The sequence below is a fragment of the Castor canadensis genome, chromosome 16 (genome assembly GCF_047511655.1).
Source record: "Castor canadensis chromosome 16, mCasCan1.hap1v2, whole genome shotgun sequence".
NCBI lineage: Eukaryota > Metazoa > Chordata > Mammalia > Rodentia > Castoridae > Castor > Castor canadensis.
The window spans coordinates 77,525,133-77,540,867 of record NC_133401.1 but is presented as its reverse complement, the minus strand read 5'-3'; the positions used below and the strand labels follow the sequence as shown (position 1 = coordinate 77,540,867).

General features: G+C 40.4%; 2 protein-coding genes across 2 annotated transcripts in view; one reads left to right on the top strand and one right to left on the bottom strand.

Annotated features, from left to right (window-relative positions):
* Nucleotides 1-3,784, bottom strand: part of Gabra6 (gamma-aminobutyric acid type A receptor subunit alpha6) — a 150,392-nt gene extending 146,608 nt beyond the window's left edge. Inside the window, exon 1 of the mRNA XM_074057708.1 lies at nucleotides 3,630-3,784. The gene's annotated coding sequence lies outside the window, so the exon portion shown is untranslated. The remainder of the gene's footprint in view (nucleotides 1-3,629) is intronic.
* Nucleotides 3,785-3,876: 92 nt separating this feature from the next.
* Gabrb2 (gamma-aminobutyric acid type A receptor subunit beta2) overlaps nucleotides 3,877-15,735 on the top strand; it is a 218,121-nt gene continuing 206,262 nt past the window's right edge. Inside the window, exons 1-3 of the mRNA XM_074057711.1 lie at nucleotides 3,877-4,012; nucleotides 4,135-4,226; nucleotides 5,245-5,312. Of these exons, the coding sequence (XP_073913812.1) occupies nucleotides 3,936-4,012; nucleotides 4,135-4,226; nucleotides 5,245-5,312 (237 nt within the window). The 5' untranslated portion in view covers nucleotides 3,877-3,935. The remainder of the gene's footprint in view (nucleotides 4,013-4,134; nucleotides 4,227-5,244; nucleotides 5,313-15,735) is intronic.

Below are 15,735 nucleotides of genomic sequence, written 5' to 3'. Positions count from 1 at the left end.
AGATTGCTTTCCATATTGCCTACTGATCGTATGTTTTGGGTGTCGGATGATGTTTTCTGGTAACTGACACATCTCCAGATTCCACATGACATTTGCAATTTGACATCTTCAAGTTGCAGCCATATCTGCAATGTTTTCCAGAGACATTCAGAGTCAATTCTGTGATATAATAAAGACTCAATTTAGGCAGAAGTCCATCTTAGGTCTTACAACTAGAAAGAATTTTTTTTTTTCTGGTGGTAGGACCTCCTGCTTGCTAGGCAGGTCTGTAATACTTGAACCACATCCCAAGTCATTTTTGCTTTAGTTATTTTGGTGATGGGGTCTTGTTATTTTTTTCTCCAGGTCGGGTATGGACCAAGATCCTCCTGTTAATGCTTCTTTCATAGCTGTAGTAACAGGTATGCACCATCAGGCCCACTTGAACGTTCTGCCCAGGCCGTCCTCAAAATGCAATCGTCCCAATTTCTGTCTCTGAAGTAGCTAGAATTACAGGCATGGGCCACTGTCCCCAGCCCATAGGAATGTATTGTTCTAGTTACAGTTATTGGTAAGAGCTATCTCTGAGCTGTTACCACATAGATAAAAACCAAAATTCTTTCATCATTTCTCATTCAATTGCTGCTTGGGTCTTTCTTCTTTAACCTTACCTGGTTTTCTTGAAATAGTTGTTCCTTTTATCTCAGGCAAGTCTATAATAAGTGTAGCTAATTTGTATCCATTCCGTATATACAAATGAATGCAACTAATCCTTGTTTACTTTCCCATCCATCAACTTCATTCATTACAAGATTGCTAATATGTAATGGTCACATCCCAAATGCTACCTATACAATTACATCATTCAAGGATAACCCAGTGGGAAAGGTGCTATTTTTACTGCTATTATTCCAGAAAAGGAAATGAAGGCTTAGACAGGTTAATGACTGACCATGTTACAAGGCTATTAAGTGTTTGAGCTGGGCTGTCCAGGATATGTCTTCAGTAAATACTTGTTTAATACCTCGGTGGGCCTTTATTGTATTATTCTAGACGGGTGAGGATATTTGTGGCTTATTTCGTTTAGTGAACATTGTATCTCTCAAAGTAAACTGACATGGATCTACTAGACAGTATTAGATACCCTAATAGTGCTGAAATTCCAAAGAGAGTAACTAACAGAAGGAACAATCCCCTTGGAGCTAAGCATTTTTTTCTCATCATTGCAAGTTAGCTGTGTAAAAGAGTCCCACTGTACAAGAGTAAAGAGAAAAAGAAGGAAATCAGCAATTTTCTTTGGCTAAAGATTTAGGTTCTGTTGCCTGAATAAAGATAGGAGACTTACAAAAGATCCTCATCCTGCCTCCCTCCCTTTCTTGTCCCCCACCTCCGTGTGTGCGTCCCTCCATCTTTGGATGGGCTCCTATTAGCCTCCCAGCCTGGTAGAGCGCCACGCTGTATATGCACTGTGCTCATGAAGCCGCGTTTTACCTGTCTGTAACCTAGAAACTTCCTTAATCTTGAAGGCACACACAGCTCTAGCTTACTGCTAGTCCTCTGTCCCAGGGAAGCTGTCTGATTCCTCCCTGGGCCCTCCTGCCCCCACACTTCCCTGGCTGTCATCTCCCTAAGCTCCCCCAGAATGACCTTGTGACCAAGGCAGGGGACCAGGAGTTATGTGGGTCAAGAGTGTATCCCAACCAGGACCAGGACCTCGAGGCGCCCGGGGCTGCAGAGATCGCTAGCTTGCAGCGCAGAGCCCGCAGCCTTGCCGCCCGCGGTCCCGCTCTCTTCTCCCCAGGGACCCGTGGGGACCGCGAGCCAGCTAGTCTCCCCAAGAGTCCCGGCTGCCGTGAGGAGCTAGAGGCGGGCAAGGTGGAGTACTTGGGAGTCGAGGTTGTGTCCGGCAGTGGTTACTATACTGTCAAGTGCAATCCTCTCCACCTGAGTGACCTTGGGGCAAGTTCCTTAGCTTCAGCGCGCCAGTTTCTAAATTCAGAAAATGGGGACACCGGAGCGCTAACCCAAAGCGAGGACTGCTGTAAGAGTGAAAGAATACGTCCTTCCCAGCCCGTAGTGGGAGCTCTGGGCTCCCGCTAACTATGATTTGTAATAGTGGACGGAGACTAGGTAGGCGTTGAGGTCCCCAAATCAGGATCCACCCCGGTTTTCCTGATTCTTGCCCCGGAGTGGCGGGAGAGGTGAAGGAGCACCTGCCCTTCCCTTCCCGGTTCCAGGGGAAACTCGGGAGAGGCGTCCCGGCCCAGGGCTCCTCTGCTTGGCCTCCACCCCAGCCTCCTCCACGCTCCCGGTGTCCCCGGCGCAGCGCCATCCCTGAAGCGGGCAAAAGATTTCTGCTGGAAACAAGTCTTCCCTTCCCTCCCCCCACCCGGAGCTCGCTGCCTTGCCCGGGTCCGGGAGCCGCTGCAGAGAGCCGGGCCGAGCTTCGGGCGGGTGGGAAGAAGCAGCTTTGGGGTGCGCGAGTCCCGCAGGGCTAAGGAAGGGAAGGAAGGAGGAGGACGCGCGGAGACAGCGAGAGAACTCGGTCCTTTTTCATTTTGCCGGCCTTCGAGAGACCGCTCCGTGTTGGATGCGGACGCGCAGCCCCTGAATTGCGGGTGACCAGATCCCTGGCCTGGACTGAGCGGCCAGAGTGGGCGGCGGACACCGGCCACTAGGTAAGGAAGGAGAGGCAGGCGGGACGCGGAGGGCGCCTGCACGTGTGCGTGTGTGCACGGGGCGCGCGTGTGTGCATGGGGCGCGCGTGTGTGCACGGGGCGCGCGCGTCTCGAGGGGGCGTGGGGGGCCCGGGCAGGGCTCGTTCCACTCGGCCACCTGCCCTCCGGCGTGGCGTGGCCGCGAATGCCCTCTCATACCCCGCACCTGGGCTAGGGCGCAAGCCTCCCGCACGCCTCACGCCCTTACCTCTCATCCATCTCCTGCTCAAACCCCACCCTGCCTGCTAATAATTTCCCAATGCAGAATCAGACCGAAACCTAGAGACAGCTCCCCCTGTCCCCTCCCCCTCCTGCTATAAATAACCGGGACTAGCGGGTCAGGAACGTCACAGCACTAGAACCCAGGACCCCGAGGTTTTCTTCTCTGGGCATAGGGGACAAAGGGGGAGGAGGAGGAGAAAGAAATCGCTTGTGAGTAGTGGAGAAAAGCTTGCTCCTTGACTTCTAGAAAAGACTAGACATTTCCTCCCCTTTCCCTTTCTTCTTTTTTCCTTGTATCTTTCTTATTCTCCACCCCCCTTCCCACCCCTGCTCCAAATCCAACTGGCTGCTCAGCACTCCTCCCAATGGTTTCTTTCCTCCCTCCCTCTTTGATTCGGTTCCCACCATCTCCTCCCCTCCCCCCATTCCACAACCCCTACCCCGCCTCCATTCCACCCCCACTCACCTCCGTCTCGCCCCAGGCAGGGGATGCTTTATTCACCAAGGAAATAAAGTTCAAACTTCTCACCCCTTTCTGCCTGCTGAGGTCAGAAGTGGATTTTCAGACACTCATCTTTGCCCCCCACACCTGCTCTCGCTTAAATTGTCAGGCTGGTTTTGCATATTTAAGAGGGGGCCACACACACGCACACACCCCAAACCCACAACCCGCTAGATGCAAAACTGCCTCCTGCAAGTACCCAAACTTACCTGTAGTTGTTTTTGTCTTAACCAAAGGACAACAACAAAGATTTTACTCTGGATGCTCCCGTGAGGTGACTTTTTATATTACTCAAATACGTATGCATCATACATATATATACTTTTCCTTTTTCCCCTTTAATTTTTTTTTTTTTTAAACAAGGAAATCTGCTCGGTCTCCGGCAGCCGCCGCTGCCCCTTTGATGTTTTGGTACGCTGTGCGCATGCGCCTCACATTAGCATTACTGCACTGGGCAGACTAAGTTGGATCTCCTCTGTTCAGCGAAACCCTCAATCCCACCAAAAACTAAAGGGATGTGGAGAGTCCGGAAAAGGGGCTACTTTGGGATTTGGTCGTTCCCCTTAATCATCGCCGCTGTCTGTGCGCAGAGGTAAGTGTCTTTTTCCTTTCTCACTTTGAAGGGCTCTGCCTACATACCTCTGGAGTAGGGATGCTGAAGACGCCTTGCTTGCTTCCTTATTGATGCCTGTTTATTGTTATTTCTTTCCTTAGTGTCAATGACCCTAGTAATATGTCGCTGGTTAAAGAGACGGTGGATAGACTACTGAAAGGCTATGACATTCGCCTAAGACCAGATTTCGGAGGTAATGGGGTTGCCTTGCAAATAAGAAACAGCCTAGCTCCAGCGAAGCTGTCTTTTCAGCTTTTGTGCCCTCTGTTCCCTCTCTCTAGTTGTGGGTGCATGTGCTGTACTGAATGTCCCTGTTTTACCATCTTGAGAAACAGATCCAAACTTGAGCCAGTTTGTTGCTACCCAGCACTTGAGAGGTCTTTCAAAGAGACCCTTTTAGCATCTGCTTAGCTTGACTGTTTTCCCTCGGCTTCACTATCATAAGTCTCTTGCTTTAATGTCTTTGCTTCCTTGGGATACAAGCCTCTTAAGTTTAGTTAATGCTGTGCCCAGAGAACCTGTCTTGCAAAAGGCCATTCTGAATGTCTTCGAGGACAGGATGTGCAAGCAATTGGTCGAGAGGTGGCATTAACCCCCTGTACCCTCCTACTTTGGAGGAGTTCTGGCCATCGTTTAAAGTGGCTCTTGTGTGGTTACTATGCAGTTCTCTAAGTCTCACAGCATGGGGGGAGAACGGGGAAGGAATGGAGGGTGAAAAGGGGGGGAGGGTGAGAGAAAGAAGGGTAGAGGGAAAAGGAAATCTCTCTCTTCAGCTTTAGATATGCTGATAGGGCCATTTAATATTGTTTCAGAGTCTTATGGAACCCAAAGAGTTAAAATCTGCACACAGAAGGGGATGGAAAGAATGAGGAGGCGGGGGGGGGGGGGGGGGGGTTCAGCACAATATATAAAAATCCCTCTGGCTAGGACATTCTTGAGCTACTGTGAGATGTGTGTATTCACACACTGAGCTGGAATTCCTCACCCGTCAACACACACGTGTGTGTGCATATTCAATAGAGCAATTCCTAGAAGGGTGTTCACCAATTTTTTTTTTTTTTTTTTTTTTTTTGTAAAGAGGCAAGACAGTGAAGAATTTGAGGATTCACAATGGAGAAGGGTTTGGGGCAGGCTGTCCTGCCCAGGGAGACAGCTCTTTTTCAGAATGAATAACTTCTGAGAAATCACTGACTGCCCATCTTGGTTTGCAGGTCCTCCCGTGGCTGTGGGGATGAACATTGATATTGCAAGCATTGATATGGTTTCTGAAGTCAATATGGTGAGTTTTGAGGTTTATGACTGTGTCCCTAAACCTTCATTTGAGGGCAGAGAGGAGGAGGGAGCCTGCCCTTCAGGGTGGGGAATGTGTGAGTGTATGGATGAGGTGGGCAGAAGGGCAGGGAATTTTGCCTTGGAATTCACTTTGTTCCAGGGTACAGAGTCAGCTTTTCCTAGTCTTTAAAGACTTTTCCAACCTGCTTCCAATACTTGATCTTGACATAGAGTGAGTAAAATGTATCAGACATTCAGTTGTAAAACATAACCATGTGTTGGAGACCCCCTGCAGAAGCCTACTTTTTTAAGGTTCTATGACAATTCATTTCATCGAATGACATTTCTGAGTTTGTAGTTAAGTCAGTGGAAAAGAAGAGATTTTTTTTTAATTTGATAGAATATTTAACAGAGAATATAACCTACAAACTAAACTCTAACAAAGAGGCTGAATAAATGACCCTGGAATACTGATGCCCACTTGTTGCCTTTGGAAATGTCTTCTTTATAGTTACTGGCAATCCCCACACCCCATCCCTATTTCTCTCTATCTCCTTTAACCCCTTCTCTTCTCCCAAATACATAAAATAAAAACTGGCAGACTTAGTCCCATGTGTGTTATCTCTTGTCACTTCTGCAATATTGTTCACTGTGTATCCAAAGCTTGTACAATGCATTGATAGCTGCAATCACTAGTGGCTACCTCCTTGGACTTGGGGCAAGTGCTAAAAGAAAAACCCTCTGTGTTCCCCAACAGGAAAGCACTTGTGGGGGGTTTGCTTCAAGCAGGAGCGCCCCCTGCTGCCCGTGTTGGAGCACTGCAGACATGCATGACAAGGGCAAGTGTCCCAGTTTCCCCCACTTACTTGGAGGTCTTCTCCAGTGAATTTTCTTCTCTATGTTTTTATGTTTTTCCCCTTTTCAAAGTCCCTCCAGGTAGGCTGCCATTTAATGTAACGTTCCAGTTTTAATTTAAATCTCGATAGCATACAAGACATTTCAGAAGATTGTGTTAAGGCATCATTTTGCATACTAAGTGAATAATTTAAGAAGGGGATGTAGCATGCAAACTTTTATGCAAACACTTCTAAGCCAGCCATTAGGACTTGAAAGTTAGGACACATTAATTAACTCAAGAGAGCTGAATCACTAGGATTTTGACATGCTCTTAACATTACACAAGTTTCTGTGTTGACAGAATTCAAACCAAGAGGAAACTCAAATAAACAGCATAATCCTATAAATTGTCCAAAAATCAGTGATAAGCTATAGACAGCACAAGATTATGGAACATCTTATAAGGACTCAAAGAGATATCCAACTATTTCAACAATGTTTTTTAGACATGTCTGTTCTTATATTCTAATTTTAGAAAAATAATATCTTTATATAAGATAAAAACACAGACTAAAGATAATATTTGATGATTCAGAGCCACACATCGTGAGATACCCCTGTGTGGACAGAGAATGTTTCTTAAGAAACTAATTTCTCAAATATATGGATACTCTCTTTTGTGATCTTTGAGATGTCATTCACCAGTTTCTTTTTTGAATGTAACATAAAAATAGAAAATTTTCCAATGTGGGTGGCTTCCAAGTTTCAGGTTGTATTGCTAAAAATCAAAGTTACATAGAAATCAGGTGTTCTGTGTGTTCTACATTGTGGTTGAAACCAGACTCCTTTTTCTTCCATTTATTTGTGCTCTTTTCCTCCTCTCAAATTTTACCACCTTCTTCTTAGAGCAACATAAAAATGGTACATTGTAGGGAAAATAAAGAGAAATCTAGAATCCAAAAAGACAATCCTGAGATGACTAAAGGTTACTACAGTAGTTAAGAATTTAGCAGTACTATGTTGAAAATTGTTTAGAGTGGTAGATATGTATTTCTCTTCTTTCTTAATTTTTTGCTCGTTTTTCCCTTGCATGAGAGAAATCTCATTTTGGAGAGAGATCTGAGGTGGACACAATGCCAAGACCTGCTAGTCAAAATACAAATCCACTAAAATGAGGTGTCATTACTTAAAGCTCTTTAGTGTTGCTGGAAAATCATAGGGTGTTAAAAGTACAAAAATAAATGTCAAGTTGTAAATGGGACAGCATTATAGCACTAATGATTAGAACAACGTGTTAAAAATTCCAAGCCAGATTCCTTTCTGAGCCTGATGCTAACACTCAAGGATTTGTCCAGCCACATTTTGACTTGTTAAAAAATTAGCATTTATTTTAGCTAGCAACCTTAATGATCTAATATTAAGTCTCCAAAGAAAAATTTTGGAGTCTATATTGCAATTGCTTTGTTTTTACATATGGTTATTTTCTTTGAAGCAAAAGATGAATAATTTTGCTTTGTATACATTTATGGTATATTTTCCTTTGTATATATGTTTAAAAGGGTTAGGCTTTTTGTATTAGAGTCACTTGATGAGGAATAGGTGATTGATTACTTAAGGGAAATCTCAAAGTTGATGAACATACACATTTCTCCCTCAGCATACTTTGTGGACTACAATAGCTGGTAATCATAGCTTTTATTGTAGGGAATCTTTCTTTGAAGAATTGTAGGTACTAGATTATTTAAATTGTCACTGACTCACTTGTACTGAAGGAATGAATGTTCATGTCAGTGTTATGCTCCTTAAAATGACAACTTAGTGACTACCAGGATTAATAAGAAAACATATGTCAATGTATTTTTGGTGTTTTCTGAGCATAACCTAATTCTAATGAAGACTGAATACCAAGCTAGCAGTCCAGAGACCCAGGCTCTACTCTTGTGCAGCCTTAAGTATGCTTGGGTTGGTCATGTTTAAAATGAAAAGGGACATGTTAAGTTGACTTCCATCCCAAAGTCCAATGTGAATACACTTACTTTGTAAGGTTAATTCTGTTGAGCATAAAGAAATTCCAGGAACAATTAGAAACTTAGAAAAACATGAGGAAAATGCAGAATTCTAATTGGCGTATAGTTGTGAGCTCTTGGGAATGTGGTGATGGCATTAAAACCATGTGACTCAGGTAACTGTCACCCAGTGGAAGATCTACGGAGAACGTGATCTCAGTGAGAATGCTCTTGAGCAGAAAGCTTGGCTTTGGAATGAAATATTTTTAGATGTCTTGGCTAAATTGGCAGGAATCTTTTTGTTAAGATTCTTTGATGAAAAGTGCATTTCAAGATTCAAATTTGGCTCTGAGGATTATGGACTGAAATAGCTTTCTCTTCATCTAAAGCAGATTCTTCTCCATCTTGAAACAACACATTTGCCAACCCAGTGAAGCAATATTTCACTTTTGAGGAAAGAGTTCTAGTAAACACATACACAAATTACCTTTTTATGGAATGGCAAATGGAGAAAAGTACTGCTTAAAAAAAAAAACAGATGTTTCTTGCGTTACCAGCTGCACAGTTTAAAATTCCATTCAGCAAGTACTTATTTAGCAGCCACGATGAGCCAGGCACGTATAAGTCCTGATGGACAGAGCAGTGAATAACCTGCCCCCTGACCTCGTGAAAGTTCACATCTAGGTGTCCACTATTCTTAAATACTGTCTCAAATTCTTACTGTACTATTTTCTGTAGTCAAAGCTTTACCTTTTCTCTCAAACATTTTCTGAGCAGCCAAGTGAGTGCTTAGTGGTCTCTGTCTCCAGTCAGATCTTTGTCACTTATTAATTTCACCATTCATTTGGCATTTGGTACATATGTGGTATATCAAGTTGTCTTATGGGTTACGTAGCTATTCTTCCTTCCTCTATCATGTTTGTAAATTACACTCGGATAAGTCATAGTGTCTCCTCCAGTGTGTGCTACACAAATATTAAATGAAGAGTCCATTCCCATAGCATACTTTATTACTGTTCACTGCACACTGAATTATATTCGTGGGGGAATAGACTATAGAATCATAGTGCTCAACTTCAAGACAGCCACTATTTAAGAAAAGAATGTAGAAAAAGAAACCCAATGTGTTCTGAAAGAGGAAATTCCTAGGACATAGTAGGAAAATATAATATTGACAAATCACATAAAAGTTAGCTTAGCAAAAAAAGAAGGTGAGAGGTCTGTGGATAAATGTTTAAGCAGGAAGAAAAGTGACACACAGAGGTGGCATGGGAAAATTAAATTGTATTAGGAATTTGCCAGTATTTCTTGAAAGCTGGAGTGAGGGGTAGAGTGGGTATTGAAGCCACAGGCAATGATAAAATTATAAAGAACATGTTTTTGTCTTACTCAGTAGTTAAACTTTCTTCCAAAGGTAGTTGGGACTCATGAAAGGATGTCAATAAGAGAGAGAATCAATGGACAGATTCATTACCCTAGAAGATGGTTCTGATGTGTGACAGGTGAACTGCAATGGAACAAGAGCTAAGGTTTGGAGATGAGGAAAAAAAAAAAACAGAAAAAATAAAGGAAGTACTGGTGAGCTAAGACAGAGATGGAAAGGAGCAGATATAAAAGCAGGATATTTACAAAGAAATGACCAGGATTGGGTGAATCAGGTGGTGCCATTTATTAATACAGGGAAGACAAGAAAGGCAGTGGAGGCTGAGAGCATGAACCATGTGAACACACAGTGAGTTCACATGGTTAACCAAGCTGCTTTTCTGTACATATGGAGCCTCCAAATGGAAATAACCAGTAGATTAATGAAAAGTATAGGTCTGCAGCAGAGGAAGAAGTCATAACTAGACAGATGGATTTGAACATGGGCAGTATATAAGTGTTGTATATAACTATATTAAAAGGTAAAATGAGAAAACAACTAAACCTGGAGATGTGGTGAGCACTGTAATTTAAACTGAAAAGGTGCCCAGAAAAGAGATTAATAAGTAGCCAAGTAGTAGGCAGAGAATTAGTAAGACAGAGTACGTTCAAATAATAATCTTAGAAGCCGATGTACATGAGAGTTTAAAAGAGACACAAATAATCAAGAATCAATTGAAATATGTGTTGTGAGACTTGTCTCCCACTTACAGTAATAGGAACTCCTGGGAAGAAGACAGTTAATGGCTGCAGACTACACTTTGGAAAGTTTGAGTCTGAGGGAAGCAAAGAGAGGGTAATTGCTAGAAGGAGTAGCATATAGTCTGGAGAAGAAATGACATTTAGAAGAGAGTAGATTGAAAATTCAAAGGGCTGGAGTAGCAGGGCAGAAGCTAAAGCCTTTTTTGCCTGAAGACCTGCATTTCTCTATGACATCAGAGACAGGTTCTCCTGAGATGCAGGAGGTTAAATTTGGCTGTTGTGGTGACTCCCTAAGTGACATCACTTGGAAATCCTGAAGCACGTTGAAGGGTGTGTGAACACACAGTGGTCAAAGGCAAGTTTCATTCTAAACAAATTATGCTTAGAGGCTCCTCTACTCAAATTTGGCAAGATGTTTTCTACTTCTTTTTCTCCCTCCTTTTGTCTCCTCCTCCTCTTCCTTCATCCCTGCCTCCCCCTCCTCCGCCTCTTGTACAATGCTCAACAATCTCCATCATCACCATCACAGGAATATAATAAAATAATTATTACCATTGTTTATTGAGTCCGTCACTTATGCAGTCATTATGTTAATGTTCATTATCTGAATCAAACCTCATATTAAAACTGAGATTGCCTCAATTAAATTATTTATAAAAGAAGAACCTGAAGCTCTTAGAGGTTAAGTGCCTGGTTCCAGGTCATACAAATAGCAAAATCATGACATCAGGTTATGCTGCATTTTTAAGTGTAGGAAAGTCTCATTTTTTGATTATTTCTACTCCATGAGGACCGTGTTTCGTTGGAGTTGTTTGTTTCTGTTTTTGTTTTTTTCAGAAACAGTTAGTGTATCAAATAAACTGATCCTTCATGAGATGCTACTGTTTCTCCCTCTATCTCCAAAACATCTTGATTTTATTAAAATGATTCTTTGGGGCAGGTATTTTACTTAATGGGTATTAAATACAAGATATGGTCTCCATCCTTGCAAAACTTATATATTACATCTCTTGAGCACAATTTACACCAAGCAACAAAGGAAGGTGTACATACAGTCTTAAGGATATGGGAATGTTACTTGTGTCATAATTTCTTTCATTGTGAATGGTGTCATTTGTTAACCTAATTTTTCTAGTGTGCTTCAGCAAACTCTGTCAGTCGCCATCAATGTCAATATTTTATGGTAAATAATTGCCACAATTGTTGTGTAATTTATTCTCAAGAGCTTAAAACTGTTTGCCTGGTTTTAAGCTATGAGTGACCACTAGTGAAAATACCACATCCTTTTTTTTTCTTAAAATTTTCTTTTAAAGACCTCATTTTCAACTGAATTTGATTTTCCCATGGAGAATGAGTATTTGTCATTTTGGGTAAGTTGTTTCTACAACGAATTCTCCAAAAGGTGTTCATTGCCTGCTCTTCCCTGCTCCTTCCCATATCCATCCACATGCTATAAATGCCATTCCTCGTAAGGACTGAAACTTTAGACAACTTCCTCCATCTGTTTTAAACAGCTATGCCACTCGATAGGGCCACATTCTAAATCAGTTTCTCTTGGCTAGCTCTTAGAGCAAATATTTTGCTGTTGTCATTATTGGATAATGATAAAAACATTTTTGCTTGACTGGGAATGAAGGAATGATTTCATTGCAAAAGCAAAGCAGACAAGAGAAGTATATTCTTTCTGTTTTAGAAATGCATCACATATATTTTGTCTCTTCCTTCAAAATGACTAAATAATCACAAAATTCCTATAAGAATACATGTCATAGAAACTATTTTTGTGGGGAGTACAAGGCTTATTTGAAGAGGGAAGCTGGCTTATTTTGTATTTATTCTATGGCAAAGTTACTTAACCTTGGACAGTGTGTTTTGTACCAAATAATACTGTTTTGGAGAGCTGTCTTATACATTATAGGCATTTAGCAGCATCTCTGACATCTACTTTAAAAAGTCAGTGTTCCCCCAACCCGAAACTGTGAAAACCAAAAATGTCTCTGGAAGCCAGTGTGTCCTGAGGAGCAAAATTGTTCCCTTTTAGAATAAAGGATGTAAAGATAGTATTGCTTTCATCTCCAAGTAAAAGAGGTTCCTATTGAGTAATGGGTTTGCTCTGAATCCCCATTTTCATTGTTTATTGGTACATTGTGAGGAAAAAAGCAATTTAAAAACATGAATAAACATCACATCCTGTCAATTCATTTGAACTGTTAATTTGCCTTTATTACATTCTATTGCATGTGTATTTGCTTATTGACAGTCAAGGAGTTATTTTTACAATTCTACCCATAAAAATACATACCACTACCTTCCACAATGTAACTTGGTATGATATTTCTGTACTCTCCCTATGATCTTTCACACATATGCATACATATGAGCATAATGACAATTTCTTTTTATTCATTGCCTATTATTTTCAAAAAGGAATCTATTAAAGTCTTTTTATAGATTATTAACCATAATTTTGGCTATTGGTTAATCAAAAAAATAAAGGAAATCATTATTCACTTTAAGTTACGCATCATTTATAATATGCAAATGAGATAACTGAATTTAATAACATAACTAGAAATCTACTTTTAAATATTATCAGCTAACTTGACTCATATCTACACAGCTAACCTTCATACTATTTCTATCCTGACATTATTTAGCTTTTCCAAAATCACTACAGTTTTGGATGACATGAAAATACTTTGAAACAGACTATTAAAGAGAAGAAATTAGATGGTTATGTTTTAAAAGGTACAAACATAGGATTTATTTGTTGCTTCCAGTCATGTATTTTATTTGCAAAATATAAGCTTTATTAAAAAGGGTTTATATGATCCTGTCACAACTTACATTGGACAATGTGGGGCTGTGATAAGCCCATTGGCCTTTGCTGGTGTACTTTCTGCTAACATTCCATCGGCATTTCTATTGCCAGGTCTCATTTCCTTGCTCTGTAATTTGGCACACACTGCCCATTTTCCTGCCAAGAGGTCTTAACTTAGAAGTAATTCTTGGGCAATTGAAAGACGAAATAAATTCTCTCCTAACACAATAGCATCAATTAAATTAATGATGTTGTAAAGGTAAGTCCACATATATCTTAGGAAAGGGATAGATGAGTAAGCCATAGAGGAAGATTAAAGATTTTAAGTACAGTCTTTGCATGTATCCCTGCCTCTGAGGACATGCCTAACAATTAGATGTTCAGTAAATATGGACTAAATGTGTTGGAATAGTTAAAGGACTGTCATATGCCAGGCTACCAGGAAGAACTTATTGAATACTGAGTGCACTGGCACCATACCAATTAGGCTGCATTATAGACGGCTTTCAGACAGTTCTTATACAGGAATTAAGGTCTATTTCTAGAATCTTGAAGAATTAATCTTAATTGCCTAACGGGTGAATTGAGGGGAAGATGGAGACAAGAATGTTTCAGATAATGGGAGAGCAAGGCAGGATAACTTGAAATAAAATATTGAGAATTACCTTTTATAAGGATTTACAAACTTCTCTGTGCAAGAGAATAATTTGATAATTATGTTAATATTCTTATGTTAATATTCATATTTTAAAAATCATCCCCTGAACCTGGTTCAGTATGTCTGGAAGTGGCTTAACAATATGTATCTTTAAAAATCTCTCTAGGTGATTCAGACACAGATATTGTCCGAGGCAACTGTTTTTAGGAATGCTAGTTTATAGTTGAAGTTACATGAACAAAGGGATTGAGTAACAACCAATCTGCATTTGTAGTAAGGAGTTTTGCAATAACAAAGATCCAAATGTACTGAGTCAGTGGGATTTGTAGAGAAAGATTTCATGGCACGGTCAGAGCTTGAGCAGAAGAATGAACAATACAGTTTAAATAGGTGTAAAGTAAGGAGAATAGTCTTGTAGGAGAACACAAAGGGGGTGGGCAAAACAAAACCAGCCATTGCATGTTAGCAAGGGTAATGTTGTGAAGACAAAATTTGAGGCTATTTTTAATTAGTGTTCACAAAAACCTAGGTAACACCATTCCCTTTTTACAAAATCTGGAAATGAAGGGCTAGAGAGCTTACATGTCTTCTAAGATTGCATAGCTAGTAAGTGGATAGGAATCATAGGGTACAGTTTAACCACACAGCACCTTGAGCACTGGGCAGAGAAGACATTGAGTGTTCTTGGATGCATGCTGTGACATGGTGAGGACAATATAATTTGGCCATTTCTTCATGGTTGTAAAGGCTGTTCGTTTAGTAGAAGTGTACATTTTTATGTAGTAAAAGACTCACTGAAATAGCTTCCTATAAATTACTATGGCTACCTATCATAGTGCAAGAAATGTGTGCTTAAATGTAAGGCCAGACTGATTGATCATCTCCAGGTTGCTGCCTTAAAAGTCAGTAATTCAGTGTCTAGTTGGTGCAAGGTTATTAAATAAAATTTAAACCAAAAAATGTTTTACGTGACTCTTGTGTTAGAAAGCTTTGAATTATTATGACAAAATACTTGAGGTAATCAACTTAAGAGGAGGAAAGTTTTATTTTGGCTCATGATTTCGGGAGTTTCAGTCCATGGTTGCTTGGCCCTGCTGGGGAGCAGGACAGATGAGATCTATTCACAACATGGTGGCCAGGGAACAAAATGAGAGAAAGAAAAGGAAACCCTGGTTCCAGTTTCCCCTTCTGGGGCACACCCCCAGTTACCAAGCTTTCTCCTGCTAGGCTCACCTCTTAAAAGTTCCTTCACTTGCTAGTAGCCCCACCAGCTGAGACCAAACCCTTAAGACATGGGCATTTATGAGGCATTTCAAATCTAAACTATACATAAGTAGTCACTAAAAGTCAACTTTCACTCTGCTACATCTTAATTTAGATGAAGGTGATGTTATTTTAATCTAAATCCTGTTATTTTGACCTTTGTTTTGATTAAAGCACTTCAGACAGATAAAACTACTTAATAACTATCATAGTTACAAATACATATTAATACTTACATATCAATTTCATGTCTATTGTAATTTGTATGCGTTTTTATGTAATTCGGGCATGTGCTAATAGCTGTCAATATTATACAATTTTCTATGCACTACTATGGAACATTAATTTGTTAATAAATAATTATATAATTATAAATTTGTTTAATGTATTTTGTTAATTTGAATCAGTCACTTCATATAGCTAGAAAGATTTGACTACAGATAACTATTGGAGCTTTGGGTATTTTCTAATGAATTAAAAAATTTTAAAAATCCATTTCCCAATATAAGTTTCATGGACATGCACTTTCTCTAGATATTACCTCTAGAGTTTACCTTTTAGTAAAATGTAATGGTTTCATAAATAGGGCACCTTGTTTTATAAGTAACTCATTTATATGTATGTGTGTTTATGTATATGTGTGCATATATATTTATATATGTGTGTATAAACACATCTACACACAAGCATATATTCTCATACATAGGAAAGGTTATGTACA